Raw genomic sequence first — 27,704 nt, 5'->3', positions numbered from 1 at the left:
AGGGCAGAAGATAATATTTAGACTTTAGAAATTAAAAAAAAAAATCTGTGTCGAGGTAAAGTTGTGAGTAAAGGGCTAACAGCTGGTGTGAAACCCTAGCTCCAACTCAGGGACATCTGGGGAGAGACTATTGAATTGATCTCAATGCACTCGGGTCTCTGGAATACAGACATTGAGATCAATGTGCAGCACTGACTGCCGAGGCCGTACCTGGTTGCTGGAATCACTCGTTGTGAAGCCTTGACTGGGGACCTAGAGCCACACAGGGAGGGCTGTGGAGTGGACCTCCACCCAGATAAGCCACATGACAAACTGACTATAAAAGATAGTTACGGACTGGAGAGGGCAGCGTCCCTCCTGGAAGGCGTCCACGCCTACGTCATGTGCATCTGCAGCCTAGCAAGTTCCGTGCAATGGAGAGGCCTAGAAGCTGCATCCGTGTCACTGCAACTGCTGTTGGGCTGTGGGGTGCATTGCTAGATCTGTATCTTCTGGGAAATAAGCTGGTCAATATGGGGAAACATATTGAGTCTCGTGAGTCTTAGCCAACTCCATATCGGGGAACCACTGATGTTGAGTCAGTGGCTGCCCAGCACACTCACGTAAATAAAAATTCTCTGTCTTCTGTGTTGGCTCAAGTTCAGAGAAGAATTTCAAGTGAAATCAGTACTAGAAAGTGACACTGGTACTTAAATGCTAGATGTGACTTAGGTAAACTGAAGTTCCTCCTGCTACCAGATTAAACCTCCCCAAATATCATTTTATCATTAACTTCCATTGGTCAAAAATTCTTCCTTGTATAAATTCTATACACTTGGCCCTGACACTCACAGACACAGTTAGTGCAACACAAACACTTAGCCCTGTGGGAGGGACTCCGTGTGTGCCCTAACGCTCTTTCATTCAACAAATAAGTACAGAGAACACACTTCATGCTCTGTTCTGAGTGCTGGGAATAGCAGCAAACAGAACATGCTGGTAATAACTTGGGGTCTTAAATTGGAATGAGAAATCTCAAAATCTGCCCGGTGCTCCAGCTATCGAGCCCTCCTCCTCACTGCTTTCCCAGCCTGCGCAGTCCCGCGGGCCCTCCCACCCGGAAGTCTGCACACTCCCAGTCTGAGCTACCGGTGCCGCTTGCTTCGCTGCTGTATGAGCTAATGCTCTCCAATTTCAGCTCCTCGGGAGACCGTCAGCACAGAGCAGCCCCCCTGTACCTGGTAGAGCAGGGTTCCTCGAGAGCAGGGTCAGCCCACAGGCCCCAACCTTGTGTTTGAAGAGCCCAAGGGCTCAGAATGGGTTTTACATTTTTAAATGTTTGAGGAAAAACTCAAAAGAAGAATCAAGCTTTGACATATGAGAAGTACATGAAATCCAAACTGTAGTTTAAATCAAGCTGCGCCGGAACACAGCCGTGCCCGTCTGCTCTGCAGCGTCGGTGGCTGCTTTGGGGTGACAATGGCAGAGTTGAGGATCAGCAGCCTCGACCCTATGGTCTGCAAAGCCTAAAGCATTTCCCGCCTGACCTTGAACAAAGCTCGCCAGTGCCTGACATAGAAAGTTCATCATAAACATTCATGAAGTAGAAGCGAGTATGCATAACCTCAACTTCTCAGCAGAAAAAGCTGACAAAAGATACTTAAATGCATTTTCAGTTGGTCAAGATGAAGTTAAACTGGCTGGTAAATTCACGTCCCTGCAGTGAGTATAGACTAAGCACCTATTGCGTGCTCACTAAAAAGCCAATTAAAGTCATTGCCCAGACTATTCCTGTTGAATATATGTGTCTAGTTTTCCTGAGTGTATCTGAGTCTTTATCGAGTTTTTGTGTAAGCTTTGTAAAGTTTAAGAATTAAAGAACAGCCGTATAAACATCTAAGTTGCTCATAACCTCTTAACGGTTCTATGGATTTAGAATCAATCAGTTGCTCTTACCAGAGGCCTAGGAATAGGCTTTTGAGGTTTTTTGGATCCTAGTTTTTTCATTGCACTGTAGTATTTCTTCTGTTCTTCTGTCATAAAAATGTCTTGGCCACCTAGGTATATAAAGAAGATGAAAGCTAGTTATTAACAGATTTTTGGAAACAAGTTCTGAATTGTCAGAAACAGTTTCGAAGTTATATCACAGTTCTGTCATTCCTAAAATTCCAAAGAGAAGCAAAAGAGGCTGGACTGCAGGAAAGGGCTGAAAGGAAAAGGATTTACATTAAAAAATAAGGGAAAACTGTTACTTTTATCAGTTATATTTCACTTTTTAGAATATCAACAAAGATCACAAATTTTTTGCAAACTAAAGAATATTTAAAAAATGGGATATACTTCAGATTGCATAAATCACACCACAATGCAACAAAAATATAAATGAGTGACAAAATTTAAACAAAAAAATCCCACAAAGTGGCAATTAAAATTCTTCAGAATAAATGAATGCATGTCACTACTAATAACATTTCAAAGAATCTGTCCAAAGCCATTCTCAGAAATAAAAATTAGACAGCTTTAAATGTTTTCACTACTGAGCAAGACAGAATAAAATAAATGAATTAGGATTTTCATTTCTGAAAATTTGGGGGAAAGCAAAAATCTAGAACTCCTGGATGAAAGCTGGGCTAGGACAAAAGTCAGGAAAATCTCCAGGATCTGAAAATCAAGAGAGGTCAACAAGGACAGAGCCTAGTTCCAAAGCCACAGTTGACCTAATAGCATTCGATAATTTCTGTAAAAACTAGAATCTTGGGTTTAATAACCACAAGGGGCATGGACGAATAGGAAGTGGGCTTATGCCATGGTCCCTGCATGAGTCTGGGACTCTCCAAGTGCTGCCAATGAAAAGGTGACGACACAGGATTTGTAGGCAATGAGAGACAACTAGGAAACTGTCTCTGCCTGCACTATGGGTAGAATCCCAGTCTTCCTTGGTAATTTGTGAATCCGGGCCCATCTTTATGAGGGTATGGGATCTGAACTGACCCTACCAGTATGGGCCAAAAATATACAGCCCTGGGTCAGTCCTTTCGGAGACTGGGAAAACGGGCACTGACTGGGAAAACTGAATATCCACGTGCAAAAGAATAAAGGTGGATCGTTATCTAATACTATATATAAAAATTAACTCAAATGGGATTAAATACATAAGTATAAAATCTATACTTAAACAACAAAACTCTACAAAGGAAACAAGACAGAAGTTCCATGACATTGGATTTGGCAATGATTTCTTGGGAGTGACAACGAAGACAGAAGAAAGAATAGACAACTTGCACTTCATAACACTTTAGGGCATCACTGAAGGGTAGTTTCCACATCTTGGTCACCATAAACAATGCTGCAATAAACACAGGGGTACATACATCTTTATAAACAAATGTTTTCAAATTTGGGGGGCAGATACCCAGAAGAGGGAATGCTGCAATAAACACAGGGGTACATACATCTTTATAAACAAATGTTTTCAAATTTGGGGGGTAAATACCCAGAAGAGGGATTGCTAGGTCATATGGTTGCTCTGTTCTTAATTTTTTGAGGAACCTTCATAGTTTTCCACAGTGGCTGCACCAGTTTACATTTCTCTGATGGATGATTGGATGAAGATGTTATACATCTATATGATGGACTACTACTTGGCCACACAAAACGATGAAATACTGCCATTTGGGATAACCTGCATGGATCTTGGGAATACCATGCTAAGCAAAATAAGTCAGGCTGAAAAAGTCAAGAACCATACGATTTCAGTCATATGTGGATATAAAACAGAAAGCAACAAATGAATAAACAAGACAAATAAACAAACAAAATGAACTTGAGAACATGATGTTAAATGAAATAAGCCAGTCACAAAAAAGACAAATGCTGGATGATTCCACTTATAAAAGATACTTATAGTCATCGAAATCACAGAGACAGAAGGTAGAATTGTGGCTGCCAGACCCTGGGGAGAAGAAGAACAGGAGTTACTATTTGACAGGCACAGAGTTTCAGTTTTCAAGATGAGAAGAGTGACGAGGAGGGTAGTGGTGATGGCTGTACGCCACATGAATGTATTTAATACAACTGTGCACTAGAAATGGGTAAGGTGGTAAATCTGTGTAATGTGTATTGTACCACAGTAAACAGAGCCCTGGATGTTAACTGGGCTGTTTCAGGGTGCCTGGTAGATACAGGTGTCTTCAGTAATCATGTGCGTCATGGTAGCGTTGATATTATTTCTTTGAGGCTGTTCTATGGGTGTGCTGTGGGATAAAGAAAATGAATAATTGTGGAAATGTTTAATGTTGTTATCTCCTGTTCCCATGAGAACCAGGTTTCTCAGTGTAGAAGAGATACAGATGTATCGTTTAAATCAGGGGTCCCCAAACTATGGCCCGCAGGCCGCATGCAGCCCCCCGAGGCCATTTATCCAGCCCCCGCTGCACTTCTGGAAGGGGCACCTCTTTCATTGGTGGTCAGTGAGAGAAGCGTAGTTCCCATTGAAATGCTGGTCAGTTTGTTGATTTAAATTTACTTGTTCTTTATTTTAAATATTGTATTTGTTCCCGTTTTTTGTTTTGTTTTTTTTTACTTTAAAATAAGATATATGCAGTGTGTATAGGGATTTGTTCATAGTTTTTTTATAGTCTGGCCCTCCAACGGTCTGAGGGGCAGTGAACTGGCCCCCTGTGTAAAAAGTTTGGGGACCCCTGGTTTAAATGAAAACCTCAGAGTCCTGAATTTGAATGACCAGTAATCAGATTCTCAAATATATCTTTCCCAGTAGTCCTAAATTTGATGTAGCTCTGCCCCCCTGAAAAGACCTTGAAGCAATGACAACAAGCATTCCGGCGGTCCTGGAACACAGCCTCCCTAACCAAACCGGCATCCTTAGAGGAATGGCTGAACCCGGGTCCGGGGCAGGAACCGTCTGACCTCGGCCCGGAGCATCTCATTATTCGGAGAGCAAGGAAGCTGTCCAGCGGGAGGACCTTATTTAAATCTGATTTTCAAATAAATAAATTTTAATATCAATTAATTAATCAATAAAAGAATGCAAAAATATTTTAAGAAAATGAAGACTTGGAGGAAATTCGAACAGGGACTGGGTATTTGCCAAATCTAAAGAAGTCATATTAACTTTCTCAGGTGTGATAATACAATTGTGGTTATGCTTAAAAAGAGATATGTTATCAGATATCTGTGGATGAAATGCTATCATGTCTATGATTTGTTCTATTAAAAAAATCTGCTAGCAGGACTGGGTGAGGCCAAAGATAGCATAAGGATGTTCTTAAATCAATAAGTTTGGTGATGGGTATTTTGTGTTCATTTCAGTATTCTCTTGTACATGTTTAAAATTTTCCGTAATAAAAAGTAAAACAAAACAAAATTGCTACGTACTGATCAAATCAGAGATTTCAAATGTAAGCTGAAATCTGAAACCACAGGCCTGACATCCAAATTGCAGGTACTGATTGCAATCAGGCTGCACATCACAGAGGTGACACCACAGAGCATGCTCCCGCCCCCGAGGAACAGGGGTGTAGTTGCTAAGGACAGCGACTGGCTCTCTCTGCGGTCACGAGGAGGGTTCATCAGTATCAAGATACATTATGGATGGGTTAAAAGAGTTTGACAGAAAAATGTTAAAAAGAGTCACAAAAAACTAGGAAAATCAAAAGTGAATATTTAGTTGCCTGGTTTCAGAATTTAGAAATTCAAGAAAAGAAGTCAAGAAAATTCAAGAAAAAGGTCAAGATTAAAAGTTTGACTCCATGAATATGCTAAATGTCTGTAAGTCAAAAACATCACTTGTGATAAATACAAGAAGCAAGTCACAAACTGGACTTACCATATACAAACCTAAGAAAAATATGGCAATCTCAATTTTAAAAAGAGACAAAGGCTAAACACATACTTCTTAAAAGAGAAATACTTAGGGCCGCCATCCTGTGAAACTGTTTACTACCGCACAAATGACCAAGTAAATGAATATAAAACAATGAGATCACATTGTTATTCATCAAGCCAGAACAGACTAAAAATAAATTACAAAAATGAGAATGAGAAAAGGACAAAGAGGCATTTTCATATCTTGCAAAGGAGGATAGCACTATCTCTGAAAGGTTATTTGACAAGTACATCTTTAATGGCTTAAATTCTAAGAACTTATCCTGAAGAAATATAATCAGAGACCCACAGAAAGAAGTTCATATTCGTGATAGTTTTAGAGGAGCAAGAAATTTAGAAATGACCTAAATGTCCAAACAAGAGGGGGGAATTATTAGGATAAATTATGATCAATCCATAATATGGGATGCAATTCAGCCTGAAAATTCTTACAACAAAGATGATTTCATTGTATGAACTCATAGCTAATGGGAAGGTGGGGAAGCTACAAAATTAAAAATCTTGTGCAATCTCAACTGTGTAAAAAAAAATAAACAGTTAGTTAGAAAGTAACTGTAAGATTACTGTACCAACATGATGAGGCTTAATCCAAAATGGTTATCATTTGGTAGTCACCTTATGGGTGATTTAAATTTCCTTTTTATCTTCCTTTATTTTCCACATTTACTATGAAGGATAAAATCGGGGGGGAAAACCATCTGTTTATTACAATGCATGGGAGAAGAAATGTCCCTAAAAAGACCTTCCTCTTCCCCAACTATTTTCTTTACAAGTTATTTCAATAAATCTGCTGAGGCTTCAGAGCCGGGAGCCAGGACACAAGCTTGGTGAAGGGTTTATTCTTTTTATCCTGGATAACAAGTTACACTTGAAAGGTTACTAAAATATGACTATAGTATCATAAATACTAATCTTGGTAGCTGCTTTTCTATTAGGGTTCAACAATGCCCTTTGTGTTAAAGGGTAGAGTTGAGAGAAAAAACAACAACAATGGTTTAATAAAACCCATCTGTTTTAGTCCCTTTTTCAGCCACCTGTTGGAGACTCTTCTGCAGGTTCGCTTTCCTCTTTGTCCCATGCTGATGATAAAGGCTATTTGCACAAAAATCTAGACAGTAACTATGTTTCACTCCAGTGCCCTGGAGAAGAGAGGTGAAACATCAAATCAGGACAACCCCAATACTTATCTTTTTCTGCTGTTGATTGAAGTTATCAATGATAACACCAATGAAGAGATTCAGAGTGAAGAAGGAGCCGAAGATGATAAAAACTACAAAGTAAAGGTACATCAACTCGTTCGTCTGAAACCCTGGCTGCATATCTTTCTAGGAATTTTTTAAAGGAGAGAAGAAAACAATTACTGGAGAGAACTATGAGCAATATAGTAACTGCCTTATCTAAAAGCCCAAGTTACTCAGCAGCAGCATTAACCCCTCAGACTCCTCCAGAAAGCCACGGCACCGGCAGGGGGCCCCTCCGTTTCCCATGCCCGAGGGTACCATGCAGTGAGAGGGAGCCAGAATGGAGGTGAGACCACCAGAGGAGGGTGGCAGTCAGCTTAGGCAGAGGTGACAGACGACCCACTCTTGCTGAACAATTATATCCTCCATACAGAGCCCACACTGCATTTACTCTATGCTTGTGTCCCATCACTCTTGAATCCCTGGTGCCTAGCATACATCGTAACATGTCATAACCTGAATGAATGGATGGATGAATGGATGCATGAATGAATGAACGAATGAATGAATGGATGATCAAGCTCCAGAATGGACACAAATAGACTATAACCAAACTTCCTAAGTTCAAGGTGTGAACAAGGCAGCAGAAGCTAGGGTAGCATAATTGGACAGAGAGAAGTCTCTTGAACCTTTTTCAGTTCTTATGTGGTTTGGACATGGGGTTGATAGCCTGTGGGCTTGCCACGGTGGGCTTCATAGCAAGGAATGGAGTAGGCTGCTGGCCCAGGAGACCATGTAGAGGATATGGCAGTGAGTCAGCGTTTGAGACCAGGAGGAGCTGAGTGGGGAGAAACCCCCATGGTTTAATCAGTTGTAACTTCAATATTGAGACCAGCAGGTTGCTGCATGACTACACAGACAGGGGCCATCGTATTAGAAGCCAGCGCATACCAGCTAGAATGTCCCAGGACCAGCATCAGGACAGGTGCTTCTCCACACACTTCTGCCCACATATGCAAGCAACACACCTTTTCTGTTATACATTTGTATATAATTTCCTCCCCAACCCCCAGCTCCACCTCAAGGTAGATGGGTGCTCAAGGTAAATCAGAGTGAAGGTCATACACTCAGATTAAAAAAAAAAAAAAGCATTGGCTCAGTGGTAGAGCATCGGCCTGGCATGCAGGAGTCCCGGGTTTGATTCCCGGCCAGGGCACACAGGAGAAGCGCCCATCTGCTTCTCCACCCCTCCCCCTCTCCTTCCTCTCTGTCTCTCTCTTCCCCTCCCGCAGCCAAGGCTCCATTAGAGCAAAGTTGGCCCAGGCACTGAGGATGGCTCTGTGGCCTCTGCCTCAGGTGCTAGAATGGCTCTGGTTGCAACAGAGCGATGCCCCAGATGGGCAGAGCATTGCCCCTGGTGGGCGTGCCAGGTGGATCCCGGTCGGGCACATGCGGGAGTCTGTCTGACTGCCTCCCCATTTCCAACTTCAGAAAAATACAAAAAAAAAAAAAAAGCATATTAACACTTAAAAATATTTCCTTGGTTACAAATAGCCTCTACTACTCCTATAACGTTACTCATAGCACCTCTACTGCTACTTCCAGCTCGCATGTGTCAAATGCCTACTATGTGCCAGACATCAACTACTCTGAAGACTCTTAAACAGAACAACACACACGTGTGTGATGATAGGAAAAAATAAATAATGCTGATTCCATCCTTGATTCAACCATTTGCTCACAGTGAGGCTTTGGGCAATGCCCTTCTTTTCTATTCCTCAGTCTTCCTATTGGAAATGGAAATAAACCAGATCGCTCAGTATTCTTCTAACTTTGGGGATCTATAATCACTCTCTATTTAACTAGAGTTAAACGGTTGACAATCACTAGAAATCTCTTCAGTCTCTGGGAAGCCTGAAGCCACAGGAGTAGCTGTCTTGCTCAGACCTAGTCCAATCTTAAAGTTTTCCCACAGTCAAGGGCAAGTACCCTTTGAAAAATGCCTTCTGCCTATCCACCCATTGGAGAAAAGGTGAGAGAGAAAAATGAATCAAGGCATCCTGTGATTCTGTTGTTGTTTCTGGCTCTCTCTCCTACATGAGCGGTTCCTCCTTGGCCATGATGGAGAAAGGTGACTGGACCATAGAGCACCCTAGGGTGTAGTCACACTGTCCCTGATTCGACCCTAGCATTCTAGAACACGGTGGAACACAAGCTCACCCCTCTGGCATCCACAGCGGCGTACATAATGTCAGTCCAGCCCTTAAATGTTGCCTGCAACACAAAGCAGGTGAACGTGAGCACAATTATAGACCTGCCATCGGCAGGCAAGTGCCATGCAGAAGAAAGCAAGGCCAGGGGGCAGATGTTTATAAGATGATGCCCCACCCTCCCAGGACAGAATGTCCAAATAAAAGAAGAGTTGAAGGAACTCAAGGATGAATGCCTTAGATTTTTTCTTCTTAATCTGCACAAAATAAAAAGTTTAAACACAAAAGAAATTTCTGCCTTAGAAATTGCTAGAGAAGCTATAAGCCAACTGTTATAAAGAGCCTTAAGCGGGATTTTTCCTGATGCCACATTTGTCTGCACTGTCTGTCCAAAATCCCGTGACTTGATTGACCCGGGACTGACTTCCAACAGGGAACTATTACTAATGGTGCAGCTTGGCCTCTGAAGCTCCTCCCCTCTCTGGGTGGAGCTTGGAAGACAAAGCACTGCACCCGGCAGGGTGAGGCAGACAGACCCTTACCCGGCATCACATGTAGACAGAGGCTCAGTAGACAATGGAGTTAGAGATGCTTAGTGGAGACCAGTTCCAAAGGGCATTGGCTCCCACACGAGGAACTGGGATTTGATTCTGTTATCTCAAGGGAGTCACTGTATTTTTATTAGTTGAGAAATAATTTATAATTCTCCTAAGAGTGAGAAACAGGCTGACGGTACTTACCACTTGCAGCAGGGCGAGGTAAGCCATCCCCACATCGTCAAAGTTGACTTTCAGGTTGGTCCAGTTGAAATTTTTACTTTTACATTCACTTTGGTTTGCAACATGACGGTAATCAATATCTGAGGTCGAGTTACCTGTTATATTAACACATTTCCCAAATTGTCCAGAAAACAAGGTTACTCCCAGGATACAAAATATAAGCCAGAAAATGAGGCCGACAAGCAAAACATTCAGAATGGCAGGGATGGCGCCTACGAGGGCATTAACTACGACCTTCAGAGAACAAAAAGAAGAAAGACATAACAGATGTGTGAGAATCATCCAGCTCATGACGGCCCCAGGACAGGCCTGAGGTCTGGGGCTGGGTCTCTACTCTCCACACCCGCCCGCCCCTGCGAAGAATCCTGCTCTGGGCTCCAGAGTCAATGAGCGGCGGGCCTGCTGCCGCTGAGGACCACTTGAGGACTGTCCTCAGAGGGTGGTGTTAGAGACTTATGGGACACCTGCCTTAGGATGAAAGGGAAGCCATAGCCCATGTCAGCTGTCCCAGAAGCTCCTTTAGAATGGAGACGTTATTTTAGACTCTTCTCCATTTCTCACATTCTAAGCAGTGGGCTGGATGAGGAAAAATTCAGGAAAAGCTTGGCAATTTAAGGGAAGCTCACCCAGCCCAGGGGGAAAAGCTCCACCTGTCACTGCTAGCTGATGAATGGACCTCCCGTCCTGCCAACTAATGGACCTCCCGTCCACCCAACGAATGGACCTCCCGTCCTCCTGACGAAGGGACCTCCCGTCCACCTGAGGAATGGACCCCCCCCCCCCCCGTCCACCCGACGAACGGATCTCCCGTCCACCTGACGAATGTACCTTCATTCCTTCAAACTGGGACAGAGCTCGCAGGGGCCTCAGCGCTCGCAGAGTCCGGAAGGATCTCAAGCTCACTGTTGTGATGAGATTGGTCACAGACACCTGGCGGAAGAGAAGCCACAGGAAGTACACCTGCCTGGGTGCCCAGAGGAGCCAGTGAGGGGTTGAGGGCCCTCATTCTGAGAGCCCAGGTGGATCACCCAGACAGAGAAGCCAGCCAGACCCTGCTGGAAGGGGGAGGACAGATGCAGAGGCTCTTCTCCTCCTTGTCTGGCAAAGTTCCAGTCCATGAGAATGAGAATTATGTGTTTACATAACAGCCATCCTTCGCCCTATCGCCGCTCACTTTTTGCAGTCTCACTGTATTGTGGATGTTTAAATTGTATGATATATATCTAATTTTGTATTGCGGATTTTCCGCTCTGTCGCGGGATTTTGTGGTATACAGGGTTTTTTATATAGTTATTACTTTAATTATCTTTGCAGTAAAATAAGCAAAACAAGTGTGGGAAAGGTTTATGAGAGTGTGTGGAGGGTTTATAAAGCCTTGAAACATATATAAATAAACTAAATATAAGGTCGTTACTTTGCAGATTTTCACCTATCGTGAGGGGTTCTGGAACCTGACCTCCACGATAGACGAGGGACCACTGTATTTGTTAACTGGAAGACAGAGAGAGCTGAAAAACTGTTGTGAATTAAAGGAAACCAAAGAGACGCGTCAATGGTATGTCACGTGGGGTCCTGAACTGGATACTGGATTGGGGTAGTGGGGGGAGATGGTGTTAGGTGGACAGGGAGAATTGCTATATTTTTCGCTCCATAATTGACGCACCTGACCATAAGACACACCTAGGATTTTAAGGAGGAAAATAAGAAAAAAAAAATCTGAACCAAATGGTGTGTTCAAATATTTAATAAAATACTGCATTTTTCACTTCATAAGATGCATGGGCATTTTCCCCTCCACTTTAGGTGGGGGGGGGAGTGTGTCTTATGGAGTGAAAAATACGGTAACTATAAAGAACTTCGTTGTAACAACGGCCAACATTTGAAAATGTGGGTTTTAGTACTGCATCAAGTTAAATTCCCTAACTTTCACATCTATTGTCCCGCTATGACTATGCGGGACAATATCCTTGTTCTTAGAAATACACACTACAATGTTGAGGGGTAGAGTAGCGCAGTGCCCGCAACTTAATCTCAAAGCTCACTGTTATCTAAAAACACACCCCACTCACCCTGCCAATCTCACTGTAGTAGTAAAATATTATCAAATAGAGAGAAAGTGAATCAATAGGACACAGTAACCAGATTTCAAAATATGTAATCATTTTTTTAAAAAATCACCATTGACCTAAAATGTTTCTATTTAGAATTTTTGAAATGGGTTTGTTTGCTTGTTTGTAATAGCATTGCCTGCTGGGAGAGTTATTTCAGCAGCTCTTTCACAAATACTTCTTACCTTGTTCCTAGCCAGAGAGAAAAGATGGCAACACTTAGCAGCTCTTTGGCTTTGCCAAGTGACTGGTGTTGTCAGGGAAGAAGAGTCCTAGAGGGACCTGGAACCTCTGTTCTACCAAACTGGGAGGCATCTATGAGACGTTTACATAGAAACACCCACGTCCTTTCCCATTCTGCATCATTCTTAATGGTGGGAAGTCTTCTGCTAGTTTTATCTACATTTTTTCCCAACCTAACTTGCATTTACCACTCCGCAGTATGTTTTTGAAATTCACTGGGTTGATCTGTACTCTTCCAGTTTGCTCCTAACTTCTGTGGCAGATTCTTTGAGTCCGTCCCCCCTTGGTGCATTTGTAGGTTACTTCCGTTTCTCTGCTGTGACGAGCAGCAGCAAACTAGGCAGACGCGTGCGTTTTCCCCAGGTACACACGCAAGCGCTTTCCTTCACTGTGTATCTAGAAGTGGTATTGCTGGGTTACAAACTGGGCTTCCTGGTTATTTCGCTTCATTACAAATAAGCAAAAATTTCCCTCAAAATGACTATAACCAATTAAATTGTTAGCAGTGATTAGAGATTCCATTTTCCTATATCCTTCTCAGTATTTGATATTATCTGGCTTGAGAATTGTTGTCAATCTGATAAATAAAAAGAAGTCCCATTTTCCTAGGCACTTCTGTGCTAACCAGTGATATAACTAGTGTCTATTTCTTCATACGTTTATTAACAACTCAAGTTCCAACTCTGTGAACTGCCTGTTGGCATCCCTCTCCTATTCTTACACTGGGCTGTCTTCTTGTTGTTGTTGTTGATCTACAGGGAGTTCTATCTACTGTGGGTAATAAATATCTTTTCTATATGTGGTAAGTTCTGTCTCCAGGCTCTGGACAATTTTTATAACTTTATAATTACGGTATCATTGAATAGAAAAACAAAAGTTTTTCATTTTGATATAGTTGGATTCGTGTGTGTGTGTGTGTGTGTGTGTGTGTGTGTGTGTGTGTGTTGTGGTTGTATTTCATTTTTCTGCTACTAAACCATGAAGATCATTTTGTATATACTTGGTTAACAAGTAACATAAAGGCATTATTCACTCACAATCACTCATTTAATTTTCATCAGACCCTTCAGAATTAAGCAGCAATGTATGTCACCTACCGCGTTACAGACAAGGAAGCTCAGAGGAACAGCATCTTGTTTCTGGTGGAACTGGGAACCACACCTTGCTCTGTGTGATGCTGAGGCTAATAACAGCAATAGTGGACTGCACTTACTGGGTGTTTTCTCTGGGGTTTATAAAGATATATAAGATTATTTCTTTTCTTGTTTTACGTGTTTTTGTTCCATTCATTTTTTAAAAGATTTTATTTATTGATTTTAAAGAGAGAAGAGAGGGAAGGTGGGAAGAGAACGGGAAGCATCAACTCTTAGTAATGGCTTCTTGTGTGCACCTTGACAGGGCAAGCCCGGGGTTTCGAACCGGCAACCTCAGTGTTCCAGGTCAACCCTTTATCGACTTCTCCACCACAGGTCAGGCCATTTCTATTCATTTTGTTAACAAGGTTATTGTCTCATTAAGTAAGTGTGTAACCCTCCCTTCTTTATCTTTTTTTTTTTTTTTTAACAATTTGAGTAAGGTTGGGGTCAACTGCTTATCTTAGTCAGTTCAGGCTGCTATGACAGAATACCTTAGCCTGGGTAGCTTATAAACAACAGAAATGTATTCTCACTGTCTAGAGGCTAGAAAACCCAGGAGCAGAGCACTGGCAGGGTCGCTGTCTGGGTGAGGGCCAGCTTCCTGGTTCATTGGTGCTTGTCTTCTTCTTTTTCTTCTTTTAAGATTTTATTTATTCATTTTAGAGAGGGGAGAGAGAGAGGGAGAGAAGGGGGAGGAGCAGGAAGCATCAACTCCCATATGTGCCTTGACCAGGCAAGCCCAGGGTACCGTTCCAGGTCGAGCGAAGCGGTGACCTCAGCAGCGACCTCGGCACTCCAGGTCGAGGCTTCATGCACTGCGCCACCTCAGGGCAGGCCAGCGGTTGTCTTCTCCGCTCTGTCTTCACGGGGTAGAAGGGGCGAGGAAGCTCTGCAGGATCTTTTATAAGATCACTAACCCCATTCAGGAGCGCTCTGCCCTCAGGTCCTAGTCAGCTCCAAATACCAACACAATGGGGATTAGATTTCCACATATGAATGGGGTGGTAGGGGCAAAACCACTCAGTCTATAGCACAGCTCCTTGGAAGTTTGGTGAAACTTGTCTGTAAAGCCATCGACGTCTGGTGCCCTTTTTTTTGACAGTGTGGTATTGAATTGAATTACCGTTTTGATATTTTAAATAGTTATTACTAGATTTATGTTTTCCATTTTGTATCTGGTCAAATTTGGGCAAAATTATAGTCCACACTCATTTTTATCCACATGAAAACTTATGTCAAAACCCTAAGCTCTGTGCGTAAGTTCACACAGAAAGCAAGCAGACAAGGTAGCTTTAGGACCGTCTTCCAAGTTTAGGCCAGTAAGCCCCAGGTCCCCAGAATGGCAATACAAATAGTCTGCCCACTCCTTGATGGGTTCTTCTCCAGAATCTAATAATAAAGTGAGTGTAGAGTGACCTGTGCCCTGGACACTGACAGAGAGCCACATGACACATGTGGGTGCTCCTGTGGGAGGTCCCATGACACTGACTGGGGCCTTGCTAGAATACATCAACCACATGACACACTGTGTCTACCAACAAAATGATGGCTCTCCAGTGGGGTGTGCTGACTGCATGGCTTACACTTACGCATCTGTCATATCTACTTCTTTAAATAGCATGTACAAAAGTCTAATTGGCTCTGAGTTGAAGGGATACAGATTTTAACCCTTTGAGCAGCACGAACGTTCCTGAACATCCTCGTGCCTCCTGACCATCCAGAGTACGATCATACAAAAAAATTTTATTTTAAAAATATATAAGGCAACATTCAAAAAAAAGACAAATGTATGTTCTTTTTGTTTCCAGAAATTGGTTATCACACAAACATGATTTTAAATTAATAAAACTGTAACTAGAACTAATTTCATTTTTTGAAAAAAGAAAATTCACTCCTGGGGGGTCAGCAAGCAAGAAAAAAACTCGCTACTAAGGGTTAAAATCAAGGGCTTTGGAGAGAGACTGGGTTTGAGTCTCACCTTCCCCACTTCTACCAAGGCAGTCCTGAACATGTTTCTCAGCCTCTCTATAATTAATTTCCCTCCTGTATACGAGAATAACAGCACCCCTACCACATGGAGGGGCTGAAGGAGAGCACTAATAAGAACCGTAGGGCAGCGCACTCAGAAAATGTGATCTCTTACTATATTACCGGCCTTCATCATATAAATCAAGGTGTGAAGTCCAATTTCACCTGAAACGAGCTGCTGGTCATCAGAGCTTCAGGTTTCCTTGTCTGTATTGTGGTAAGTGATGTATAACTCTGCTTAACTCAGAACACTGTTGTGCAGATTAAATGAAGGAACAAATGTGAATAATCCTCTTATGCTGCTTGACAATCAAGATAGAGACCAGCCTCATTTGTTGGATACTGACCTGTTTTGAGAAGTCTTGAAAAGACAGGCAAAGTTGGAAGAAAGAAAAAAATCGAGGCTACCCAGAGTTGTTCTAGCTATGTCTCAGACATAGGCAGTGTTTATGGAGAGAAGCAGATGAATGACATCAGGGAAAGGGTGGGTGATAAGCATATGAAGTGCAGTATATGAGGAAGGGGGCCCAGGAAAGGCAGGACTGCTGCTCGATAAGTGACAATGACTTAGAAGTACTGTGAAGAAAATTATTTTGGCCCTGGCCAGTTGGCTCAGTGGTAGAGTGTCAGCCTGGCATGTGGAAGTCCCGGGTTCGATTCCCAGCCAGGGCACACAGGAGAAGCGCCCATCTGCTTCTCCTCCCTCCCCCTCTCCTTCTTCTCTCTCTCTCTCTCCCTTCCCACAGCCAAGGCTCCATTGGAGCAAAGTTGGCCCGGATGCTGAGGATGGCTCCATGGTTCCCATCTCAGGTGCTAGAATGGCTCCAACCACAGCGGAACAACACCCCAGATGGGCAGAGTATCGCCCCCTGGTGGGCATGCTGAGTGGATCCTGGTCGGGTGCATGTGGGAGTCTGTCTACCTCCCTACTTCTAACTTTGGAAAAATACAAAAAAAAAAAAAAAAGAAAGAAAATTATTTTGGACAGGCACACAGAAAAAGCAGCTCCCATCTGATACCGTCCCCCACTCCCACCCCTCACCCCTGCCTGTGTGGACACAGAGCCGGTAAACTTACAATCACAATGATGAAATCGAGCCAGCACCAGGTGCTGGTGAAATACTTCCTAAATCCAAAGGCCACCCATTTCAGACCCATCTCCAGGGTAAAAATATATGTGAAAATCTTGTCAGTAAAATCAAGTAACTCTCTGATATTGGGTTGCTTCTGAAGGTTGACATCTTCAAATACCTGAAATGATAAAACACAGCCATAGGCCAGGTGGAATATTTGCACAGATCTCTTTCCTTCCTTATTTGAATAAACTAGTATCTCTCATGGTGATATAGTTTTGCTCAAAAGGCATTAAGGCTAAATTTTTCCAATGGAATCAATTCCTTAAATAAAACTGGAAGAAGAAAAATCCTATTTCTAGACTTCTATTGCCACTATGTTCCCCAGGCTCTCCTTACTGGCCCATGGAATACAAAAACTTCTTCCTAAAAATCGCACCATTTCCTGGTCTTCCTGATCCTTTCAACTCTTGCCAACACCATCCTGCCAACTTCTCTAGAACCACCCAGAGGCATACACACCATTTCGTTTATTCTCCTAGTTACTTAGTGGCTCTAGTCAGTGGCTCTCTATTGCTTAATACATCAAATCCAAACACCTTAGTCCACATTCTAGATCCGGCCACCTGAGGCCCGTCATCTCCAACCACAGACAGCCTTCTCTATTTGTCTGTATTCCCTATACATGTGACCGCTTTGTATGTGCACTGTGATATGCAAAGGTTCGAGAAGCTACGGGCTAGAGCTCCCAGTATAAATTACTTTGAATATTAAACATTCATTCAGTGTGATTATGGAAATGAGACATTCTAGCTTTCAGAGAGAACCTTTGTCATGCTACATACAAAGATTTCCTTCACCCAGAGAATACGTGTGATTCTCAGCGTCTGCAGAACTAGGGTAGATACTGTCCTTTTGGCCTTTAGAGAGTGCTGAGGATGAAAGAAAAGAGAGCAGGGCCCTGACACTGAAACTGCCAGACATCTGGGCAGACACCGGAGGCCGGAAGGAAATCAGCCCTGCTGTTGGGCACTGAGGTAAGCCCACAGCTCCGTGGCCCTGGGGGAGAGAACACGGAAGAGTAAGCTCACTTCCAGCTCCCAAGTCGGCTTGACTAGAGAAGGCCGTCCACCTCGGCCTCGGCCTCTGCCTCTGCCCCACCAGCTCCTTGTCAGCCCTTATCTCAGATTAGCTGATCTTGTCTATAGAAACTGTCGTCCTTCCACTGAGACTGGGTTAGCTGCCACCCTACATGGTCCCATGTCACCCACTGCTTCTCTGTGTGTATCACTAGGGTCCTGGTCCATAACTGCCCGGACTCCATCTGTCTTTCCTACCAGACTCCTAGCTCCTCAAAGTCCGGGGCTCATCCGGGTGTTTGCCTCTTGAAGAGAGACAGCCCTGAATGACCCTGGAAGCTCATTTTCTCTCTCATTTTGGAAGCTTAGCAACAAGCTGGCCGAGCAGGTCTGAGCTAGCTCAGTGGAAGAGCACGCTGAGAGCAGCAACTGCTCTGTGGAGGCTCCCACATCAGAATGAGGCCACTCGCTAGTCCAGGAAGCTCCTATTACTACAGTAGTTTCCCATTCGATTCTCTTTGAATTCTAATGAGCCCCAAATCACCTATGTTCTGATTTAGCAAGTCTAGGGTGGGCTCAAGACTTTGCATTTTAAAGAAGTTTCCATGTGATAATTAAGGCTGCTGGTCCATACACCATAGACAAGGCCATCAACGAGATGTTTCTTTTCCCTATTTCTCTGCAAACACGTATAGTGAAACAGGCCCTGGGTCCCTGTCCTGGACCCCTCTGCATTGTATGTTCAGTCTCGCTCTGCCCAGCCTACACTTGCTCCAGCTAAAGGCAGATGAGAAGCAGGAGGGCTGTGTGCTCTCTGCTAATTCTCTGAGTACCGCTTTCTCAGGTGGGGCCATGGAGCATGGGTCTGTGGCCTTTGGACAGCACCACTGCTTTGCCACTGACTAGCCCCGGTCTCTGTAGACAGCAAGCACCAATTGTGGAGTAAAGGAAAACCCTAACACTTGACTAAGGGTAGAGACGGCCAGGGAGCTTATAATCACCGGAAGACTATAAGGAACCAAAGGCCAAGGGTGAGCAATAAAAATTAATCATGAACATTCTTTTGGAAAGTTTTAGAGAGATGTGTTTGTTTGTTTTTTAAATTTACTTACTGATTTTAGCAGAGAGGAAGGGAGGAAGGGAGAGACAGACAGACAGACAGACAGACAAAGACAGAAACATCGATCTGTTGTTCCTATATGTGCCCTGACTGGGGATCAAACCAGCATCCTCTGTGCTTGAGGCTGATGCTCTAACCCACGGAGCTATCCAGCCAGGGCAAGAGATGTGCTTTTCGGTTTGAGGACTAGTTTACATTGCGCTAAGTAGATAAGCAAGCTGTCTGTTGGTCATGGGCTCTGATGGCCCCCGTATGTGTTCCTCTCCTGTCACCAGGGGCTCACACAGATGTAAAACACTAACCAGAAAGGCAGGGGTGAAACAACGAGACATTTTCTCATCCCCTTCTACCTGCTAGCAACTGACTGCGAAGTGTTCTGTGACTCAAAATCAAAAAGGAGGAGCCCTTGGCTCTGTTCACTTGATATAACAAATAGTAAGAAAATTTAGTTCTATATTATGGCCATTTTAAGGGAGACACAAGATAAATGGAGGTAGGAGAGGGAGCGGGGGAGGGGGCAGCATTCATTCGTTGTTCCACTTAGTTGCGCATTCATTGGTTACTTTCTACATTTGCCCTAAATGGGGATCCAACCTGCAACCTTGGTGTCTCTGGATGATCCTCTGCGCTAACTGGCTAGGACTTTTCAGGAATCACTTTATAATGCTGGTTTGGGTCATGCTTCCCTATAGGTAAAGCACTTTTGGCTTGGGGATTTCCCGCTTGAGGCAGCATGACTTCAGAAGTTGTTCCGCAAAATCCCATCCCCAAGGGGAACCAGCAGGACAGATCCCCCTTGTGCCTATTCTCCCCACATTCACCGCCCCAGGAGGGGCGAAGTTAGAATTCAGCTCCCCCCAGCAGCCTTGCTCCCTAATGTCCCCACAAGACAGAATAATTTACCAATGTCCCACTGCTCAGCAGAATCACAAAGATGATAAAGCTCTCAAACCAGCTGTGTTTCACTATTTGGTAGCAAGTTTTTCGCAAGTTCCACCAAACGGTCCAGGGGTACTTCCTCTTGTTTGCAGCGCAGCACAGGAAGCGGCAACCCAGGCCTGCAAGGCGTGAGCAGCAGCACTGTCATCAGTATCTGTAGGCAATTACATCAATAGCCCAATTCTTCACTTCTCCCTGGACCCCCGCCCCTTTGCCATGTGATCTTGCAATTCCGCTCAGTAAAGGGGTGGCGTCTTTTCCCAACTCTCTGAATCTGGGCTCAGCCGTGTGACTGGATTTGGCCAATAAAGCAGAGTGAGCCAGTTCCAGCCCAGACCCTAAGAGGTCTTGCATGTTTCCACGTGCTCTCCTGCACCGTCTCCATAAGAAAGGTGTACTCAGGTCCGCCCACTGATTCCAGGAGGAGGACAGTCATGTTACACAGAGCCAAGCCACAGAGTTAAGCCCAGGCTAGTCAGTGCCACTCCCGTGAATAAAGCCAGCCAAGATCAGCAGAGACAAGCAGCCGAGATGAGCTGGATCATGTTTACTCAGTGTGCTACTGAGTTTTTGTGGTTGTTCATTATGTAGCAATGTTTTTGGCCACAGTAAACATTGTTCTAGGACTGCAGGAAATGAGGCAGGGATGGACACAGGCTTTGTCAACCCCAGATGGAAGAATTTGATCAATTGTCAAGATGCTTACAAGTAACTGAGCCTTTAGTCCCAAAACATACCAGCCTTCAGTATCAATCCCATCATCCTCTTCACCATGTCTTCTCTCCTCCTAAGTTCTGTGGATGCTTACCTCATGGTGAGTACAACATCCTACTCCTTTCCTCATTATCTTCCTAAATCGCTGTGAGGTCTCCCCATTCTGCCCCCTGCCTCCCTCTATCTTTCAGAACATCAATAAGTCGGTTTGATCCTACTCCACCCTTCCTCTAGAACCCTCTCCTTTCACCTCCATCTCCACTGCTGACACCCTGTGCAGACCTCCAGGGCCAGTCCAAATGGAAGTCAAACAAACTGTAATCTATTCCTTGCCTGACCTCTGAGCCCATGGGTAGCTTTAGAGCTGCCAAGCAACCTGGAATGAGTTTAAAACCCATTCTTAGTGTTCTTTCTGCACCCGGTCTAGTCTCAAACTTATGGACAAATTTTTAATTTTTAGAGTCATGTATTCATTTGTTGTTTGTGTATTTACAAACAATTGTTGAGTCCATAATCTGGGCCACATCCTATTCTCACACTAGGGACATGATATTAAGTTACTACTTTTGTTTTTAAGAACCTCATGGGGGAGAAAGACACAAATCAATTCCCCTCAGTGCATACAGGAAATAATGAAGGCACAGAGGAAGGAATCACTGTATCCACTCAAGAAACTGGGAAAGGCTGTATACACTGATTGCTCACTCTGTGCCAGATGCTCTTCTGAGTGATTCATATTCATTCACTTCATACCCACACAACCCTTTGCAGCAGGTACTATTATTACACCCATTTTCTAAGTGCTGATGAAATTGAACAAGTCAACAAGTCACAAGTTAGTAAATGAAGAGGCCAGAATTTGAGCTCAGGCATTCTGGCTGCGGAGATGACGCTCTTAACTACAATGCTATCCTGCTTCCAGAGAGGAATCTCGAGGGCTGAGTTGAAGGCCTGGCCGGGGTTCAAGTATATCCTGACAACTGATGTACTGGGGACTATACAAAGTGGCAGATGTATTGGCTCAGGCAACTTTCTAGGAAAGTTTTCTGGAGTTTCTACCCTGGTTGTTGGTCTCTGTAAGCTGAGCAGACCCAAATCAAGAATATCCTGAAATCCCCTTTGCCTGGACCTGATAATGACCCCAAAATCGATGAGTGACCTCTCTTCACTTTAGTATCCAGTAAAAACAGACAGAGGGCATATATCAAAACCACAGAGCTTCAAGTAATAACAGAACCCCATCCAAATACTCTGTGAACTGGATGCAGGACTCCTGCCACTCACCTCTAGGAAAACATCTGTCGGGTTCCTTTCGGGGAAGCATTTCAGGTGCCCGCATAAAGGGGTCTTGCAGATCAATGGTGCTACATTCTGAGAGCATGCTGATAGCATCAGACTTCTGCATGTCGGGACAAAGGAAAGAGAGAGTCTTCATAACACCCTCTCTCAGCACGGTAGTCCCTAATACTCCATAAAAAGTCTGACTTTTTATGTATGAAACAAATGAGGCAAAGGCTTCCAGGTATGAGGGGCCCCAAGACAATGTTCCTATTGTTGGGTCATTTTCAAAATACTCTGACCAACTCTAACTTCAGGAGAGAATTCTCTAATTGCTCTCCCCTGGTGAAGGAAAGGAAAGGTGTGTAAATACATAGTGTCTCAACCTTTTCTGCCCCTCAGATCATACCCCTGATCAGCTGCCTCGTCCAAACAGGAAACCAGGCGATGAAGAGAAGTCTCCTTTACCGAGATTGTCATACTGAGCCATCTCGGTTCCCGGAATAACAGGCCTACACCAGCGATTCGCAATGCTTTTGCCCTCCAGGACACACTGGGCAAAGCCTAGAGGCATTCGTCATTTTCACAGCTGGGGAATGCTACTGGATTATAGTGGGCAGAGACTAAGGATGCTGCTAAATATCATCAAATACACAGAACAGCACATCACAACAAAGACTTATCCTGCCCCAGAGGTCATGGCGGAAAGGGTGAGAAACCTTGGTATAGACCTTTGCTCAAGACGTGACTCCATAAATACTGTCCCCACTAATTTGGATGTTTTCCATAGTGCCATCTTGGAGAAGGTGTATGGATGGTCAGGCCACATGTTCCTTCTGGGAACACTCTGGGGAAATTACCTTTGGGGGATTCTGTATGGGCAGATAAGCATCCTCTTCAGAGAACACCTCAATTTCCATACTTTGAACTCTCGGGCCGGTGGACTTGGCCTCCTGGTAGAGCTCAGAGCCCTGACACAGAGAAGTCCAGAGTAGAATTAATATTCCTCCTGGAAATCTCACTTGAGATGAAACAAGTTTGAATTCTCTTTGGTTTTCTGTTTATCATGGAAATTGTAACATGATTACTCTTTTTATTTTTAGTTTTAAAATTACTCCTAGAAAAACTCAACATAAAACAAATCTGTAGAAACTTCTATAGAAAACAGATAAAAAATTAACTCGGCAGTCGTGTAATCAAAATATTATGGCTCTGGTACAAAATTCACCAAAATTCAGAGGTAATATTTACTGTGTCCTTTCAATTCAGTGGCTAAACAATAAATTGTTTAATAAATGGTACTGATATAATAAACGACCCCTGAAAAAGTAATATAATACCAGAGTATAATAAAAATAAAATTCATAATTTGATGTAAAAACAGATGAGTAACTTTGGGTGACGTGTATGTAACATAATCAAATGTCAAAATAACCTGGAGATGTTTTCTCTGAACATATGTACCCTGATTTATCAATGTCACCCCATTAAAATTAATTTAAAAAATAAGGAAAAAAATAGATGAGTAAAAATGTTACAAGAAAAATTTGGAAAATAATTTTTTACCTTTGGTGTACAAAGGGTTTGCTTAGTAAAACAGAAAACCAAAAGGCGTAAGATAAAATATGAAAATATCTCACTGGAATAGGAAGAGAAAACTAAACTAAAAGCAAGCAGAAAAAAAAGATAGGTATTTGAGCAAAAAGTAATAAAATAATAGATGAAATCAACAAAAAGTTGATTATTTTAAAAGATCAACAAAATTGACAAAACTTTAACAAGATTGACCAAAAGAAAAATGTGACATGATTAAAATTACTGAAATTAAGAATGAAAGAGGAGATATTACTATCAACCTTATAGAAATCAAAAGAATTGTACAGAAATACCATGAATAATGGTATGTCAATAAATTAGATTACTTCAATGAAACATATGTATTTTTAGAAACACAAAAATCTCCCACAACAGACTTCAGAAGAAATAGAAAATCTGAACAACCTTATAGCAAACAAAGAGACTGAATTTATAATTTAGAAACTTCCCACCAGTTCCTAGTCTGACAGGTAAGACACTGGGAGGTTTCCATTTCATCCTAACAAGTAAAAAGCTAGACAAACTGGAAAATAAACAACTCTTTTTACATCCATAAGAGAAATGGGGTTCAAGGCAAATGCTGCCCCCCCCCCCAAATTGGAGAAACAGAAGGCAAATACAGAGAATCACAATTTACCAGAGCAGAAACCCAGGAGCGAAATCTTCCATAGGAACAAGTGCCAGGGTAGAGAACCCGAACTACACTTGACAAGTGGCTAGAAGCTAAGTGTGGACAAGTCTGAGAGAGAAAAGCTCCAGAGGACCAGTCTTCAGGGGGCCCACGCTTGTATGTCTGAGTTTTACCTCTTGGAGCTCTACCAGGTTCTTGCAGTACGTACTGGAGAAAAATCCCCTCATGCTTTCTGTCGGGGCTGGATAAAATAAATCTCTTTGAAATATATGAGATTATTCTGTTCTTCCTAACAAGACCTGCCCTCAAGAGAAACGAGTTAACCAGAGCCTAACCTGCTGGTTTTATCAGGAACTTACTGACCTGGGGGAAGCGAAATACCCAACTCCAGCCATCTCTAGATTTCCACATGGAAGGAGAGCAAGACCCAATTCCAGCTTACTCTAGACATTCTGTCTCACCTAAGGGGCAGGGGTACTGAGAAATACTGTGAGGGTCAGAGTCCAGAGGCTCATACTCACTAGAGGGCTGAGACCTAATCACAGGGGAAGGAGAGGGAGAAGAGGGAGAGAATTCAACTACATCCAACAAACTCTGGCACATTATATTTTCATTTCCATATATCTTTAAGTATTTTTAATATTTTTGTGATTTCTTCTCAGTTACTTAAGAATGTTTTAATTTCCACGTATTTGTGAATTCTCCATGTTAACGTAGGTAGGTAGCTAGATAATAATAAGGAAAGAAAGTAAAGGGAATTGGACATTACATTTAATAAAACTGGAAAGCCTGCTTCAGTAGGAAACTGAAGCATTCCATTTACTAGGAAACTATAGCCCTTATAGGCACATTAGGCTATTGTGTCCTCAGGACTTAATCCCCAAGCCAGTTAGGAAGAACTGGCTTTCCCAGTTCCTCAGCCCATCTCCAGACTATGGGGAGAGTTGCATCTGTGCTTCCACTTCAAGGCATGCACAGAGGAAGACAAGATGGTGGCCATAGAGGCCCGTCAGTTTAGCCTAGAATAAAGATCTGGTTAGTTAGTGGGAGGAATCAATGCAAGCCCATGGAAGTTTAAAGAAACTGATGGTCTGGCTTAAAGGAAAGCTAGTCTTTCCCAGCCCCAAAGATAAAAAGACAGGCAGAACAAAGATTTGGCCCTTCTTTCTGCCTTCCTGCTTGGAAACACGTTTCCCATTTGCTTCCACACTGCACGGCGTGGGCTGGCAGCCACCTGTGCCCAGTGTCTCACGATCTCCAAGTACGGGCTTTGAGGAGCGCCTGGACTGAACTGAGCTTTGACATGGGCTGAACCATGGCACAGAATATCTGGACTCTAATCTTCCTGATGAAGACTAGACTGGACTTTTTCCTTGATGGGATGGATGAAAATAAGACAATGTAGGCGGCCTCCTATTTCAACCTCAAATAAATCTTACTGCAAAAGCCTAATCTTCTCCAAATTTGGACCCTATAAAATTCCTATTCTACAACTCCATAGAAGAACCACATTTTCACCACCACCATTGTCCTCCCATGTCCTCTCCTATAGAAACTCTCCTGTTCCCCCTAGACCCCACAAACACATAACTAAAGGCCTAAATACAGCAGTTTCATCTACCCAGTACATTATGTCCAACTATGAAGGAAAATTACAGGCATCTTAAAAGAAAAAGAATATAGTTTGAAGAGACAGAGCAGACATCAGAACCAGACTCTATAGAGCAAAGATGTTCCAATTAATCGGACCAGGAACTTAAAACATGATTAAAACACTAAGGGCTCTAATGGACAAAGTAGCATGTGAGAACACACAGGCAATTTAATCAGAGAAATGGAAATACTAAGAGAGAATTTAAAAAAAATGCTAGAGGTCAAAAACATTGCAATAAAAGTGAAGAATACCATTGATGGGCTTATTAGTAGATGACAAAGCTAAGGAAAGAATCTCTGAGTTTGAGGATATTGCCATAGAAACCTCCAAAACTAAAGAGGAAAAAGGAAAAAAAATATGGAGGAAAAAAAACAACAACAACAACAGAAGATAATACCCAAGACCTACAGGGCAACACAAAGGTGCAACATACGTGTAATAAACTGACGGCCCTCATCTCCCACCACTCCTCACCCAGAAGCCCACCCCTGACCCCCGCAGAGAATGAGTTTGTTCCTACCACTCTTTCTTCCTCTACGCTCTTCACTTCACTTTCTACACTCTTTCCTTACCTTTCATCCGATCTAAATTCTTTTACAGCTCAACCAAAGGCACTTGATTCCTCTGTTGCCCCAGCCCACTCTGATCTTGCTCTCCTCTGAACCTTTCTGACACCTCCCATCTGGTCCATGTGTGCCAGGACCATAAGTAGAACAAGCCCTGGGAGGTGCACCTGGCACTGCGGGGCAGCCACCAGATATTATCCCGTTATTATCCTTGTATAGAGCAATCAATACCCCATGGCAATCAGTGCCTGTGACAACTCTGTACAACCTCTAAGTCCATGTGTGAACCTTCATACCCGTTTTCCAGCCTCAGGTTGTGTGGCAGGTGGTGAATTATCTTCATCAGAAAATTGAGTGTCATCTTCTTCTTCTGCAAGTGGTGCCAACCAAGTCCCATCATGCCCGACACTCAAGGGCTTTGGTGCAGAAGTTAGTACACTGAACTCCACACAGGTCTCTGGACATTTTTTTATCTCTGTCACTAGGGGAATGAAGTCTCTGCTCCCTGCAGAAGAGCCTTCTGTCCCCTCTTTTTGCTTTGGTAAGTTTTGCCTTCTGCACCGCTTGCGACAAAACTGCTGAAGAGTATATATCACAAAACAAAAAGCCCGGCGGAAGCGATCCAGGGCTAATTGGACTTTGGTTGTTCTGGACTCTCCTTCCACGCTTCCGTCTTTCTCCTCACTGCTGAAGGAGTTGAGCAGCAAGGCAATGAAGAGGTTGAGTACCTGGGGAGGAGGTGGGGGAGGGGCACAGGAGGATGAGAAATTTAGCAAAGGAGAGGATAGTAGGTTTCCAGAACAACTTTTCCCCAAGACCCCAAACAAAGTCACATGGGCATTCTATGCCCTTCTGTCTCCCAAGAAATTTCATCCATAAAATCAATGAAAGGAGAGGAGATTGAGGAGTAATAGATGTAGCAAGATAAAAGAAAAACTGATGCTAAAGGCTACAAACAGCCAGATCCAGCTGCTCTATATATAAGCAGCATGTATTGTAGACTCTGGCCAGGGTAAAGCAGAATGCTGTGACCCTGTGGCATAATCAAAAGTGTATATTTCTTGTGAATCTTCCAGTATCATGTGCTTGAACTTTTTTTTGTTGGAATTGCCCACAGGGATATGGGTTTGATGTCTAGGACCGCTGTGGGGTCCTCTCCCATTTGCAAAATGTAAGAGATAGTGTACTTCGCGCAGGCAAAGTCACAATCATAAAACAGCCCAGGAGAATAAAAGGACCATTTTTCCTCTTGTCCCTTCCTCTTCTTTTTTCTTTTTAAGACCCAAAAACCTTCTTCGATGGACATCCCTGTACATCTTATTGACCAAATTAAATCCCAAACTCAGCCAATCACTGGCTAAGAGAATATGATTATCTTAGAATAGGCACGTGGAGTAGAACAGCGACTGGGGCATCAGTCAATACAAGCACTGTGTGACAAGGGGGTGTGGCTTCATGCTTGTCATACTTTCCTCAAGCCAAATTC

General features: G+C 43.3%; 1 protein-coding gene across 1 annotated transcript in view; it reads right to left on the bottom strand.

Moving 5' to 3' along the window:
- SCN11A (sodium voltage-gated channel alpha subunit 11) overlaps positions 1-27,704 on the bottom strand; it is a 136,233-nt gene that overhangs the window by 6,907 nt on the left and 101,622 nt on the right. Inside the window, exons 19-28 of the mRNA XM_066244425.1 lie at positions 26,515-26,946; positions 22,632-22,742; positions 21,778-21,892; positions 19,744-19,898; positions 16,646-16,819; positions 10,882-10,983; positions 10,015-10,287; positions 9,285-9,338; positions 7,067-7,208; positions 1,936-2,036 (exon numbers count right to left, since the gene is read on the bottom strand). Of these exons, the coding sequence (XP_066100522.1) occupies positions 1,936-2,036; positions 7,067-7,208; positions 9,285-9,338; positions 10,015-10,287; positions 10,882-10,983; positions 16,646-16,819; positions 19,744-19,898; positions 21,778-21,892; positions 22,632-22,742; positions 26,515-26,946 (1,659 nt within the window). The remainder of the gene's footprint in view (positions 1-1,935; positions 2,037-7,066; positions 7,209-9,284; positions 9,339-10,014; positions 10,288-10,881; positions 10,984-16,645; positions 16,820-19,743; positions 19,899-21,777; positions 21,893-22,631; positions 22,743-26,514; positions 26,947-27,704) is intronic.

The sequence above is a fragment of the Saccopteryx bilineata genome, chromosome 10 (assembly GCF_036850765.1).
Source record: "Saccopteryx bilineata isolate mSacBil1 chromosome 10, mSacBil1_pri_phased_curated, whole genome shotgun sequence".
Classification (NCBI taxonomy): domain Eukaryota; kingdom Metazoa; phylum Chordata; class Mammalia; order Chiroptera; family Emballonuridae; genus Saccopteryx; species Saccopteryx bilineata.
This window is presented reverse-complemented; position numbering and strand designations above follow the sequence as displayed.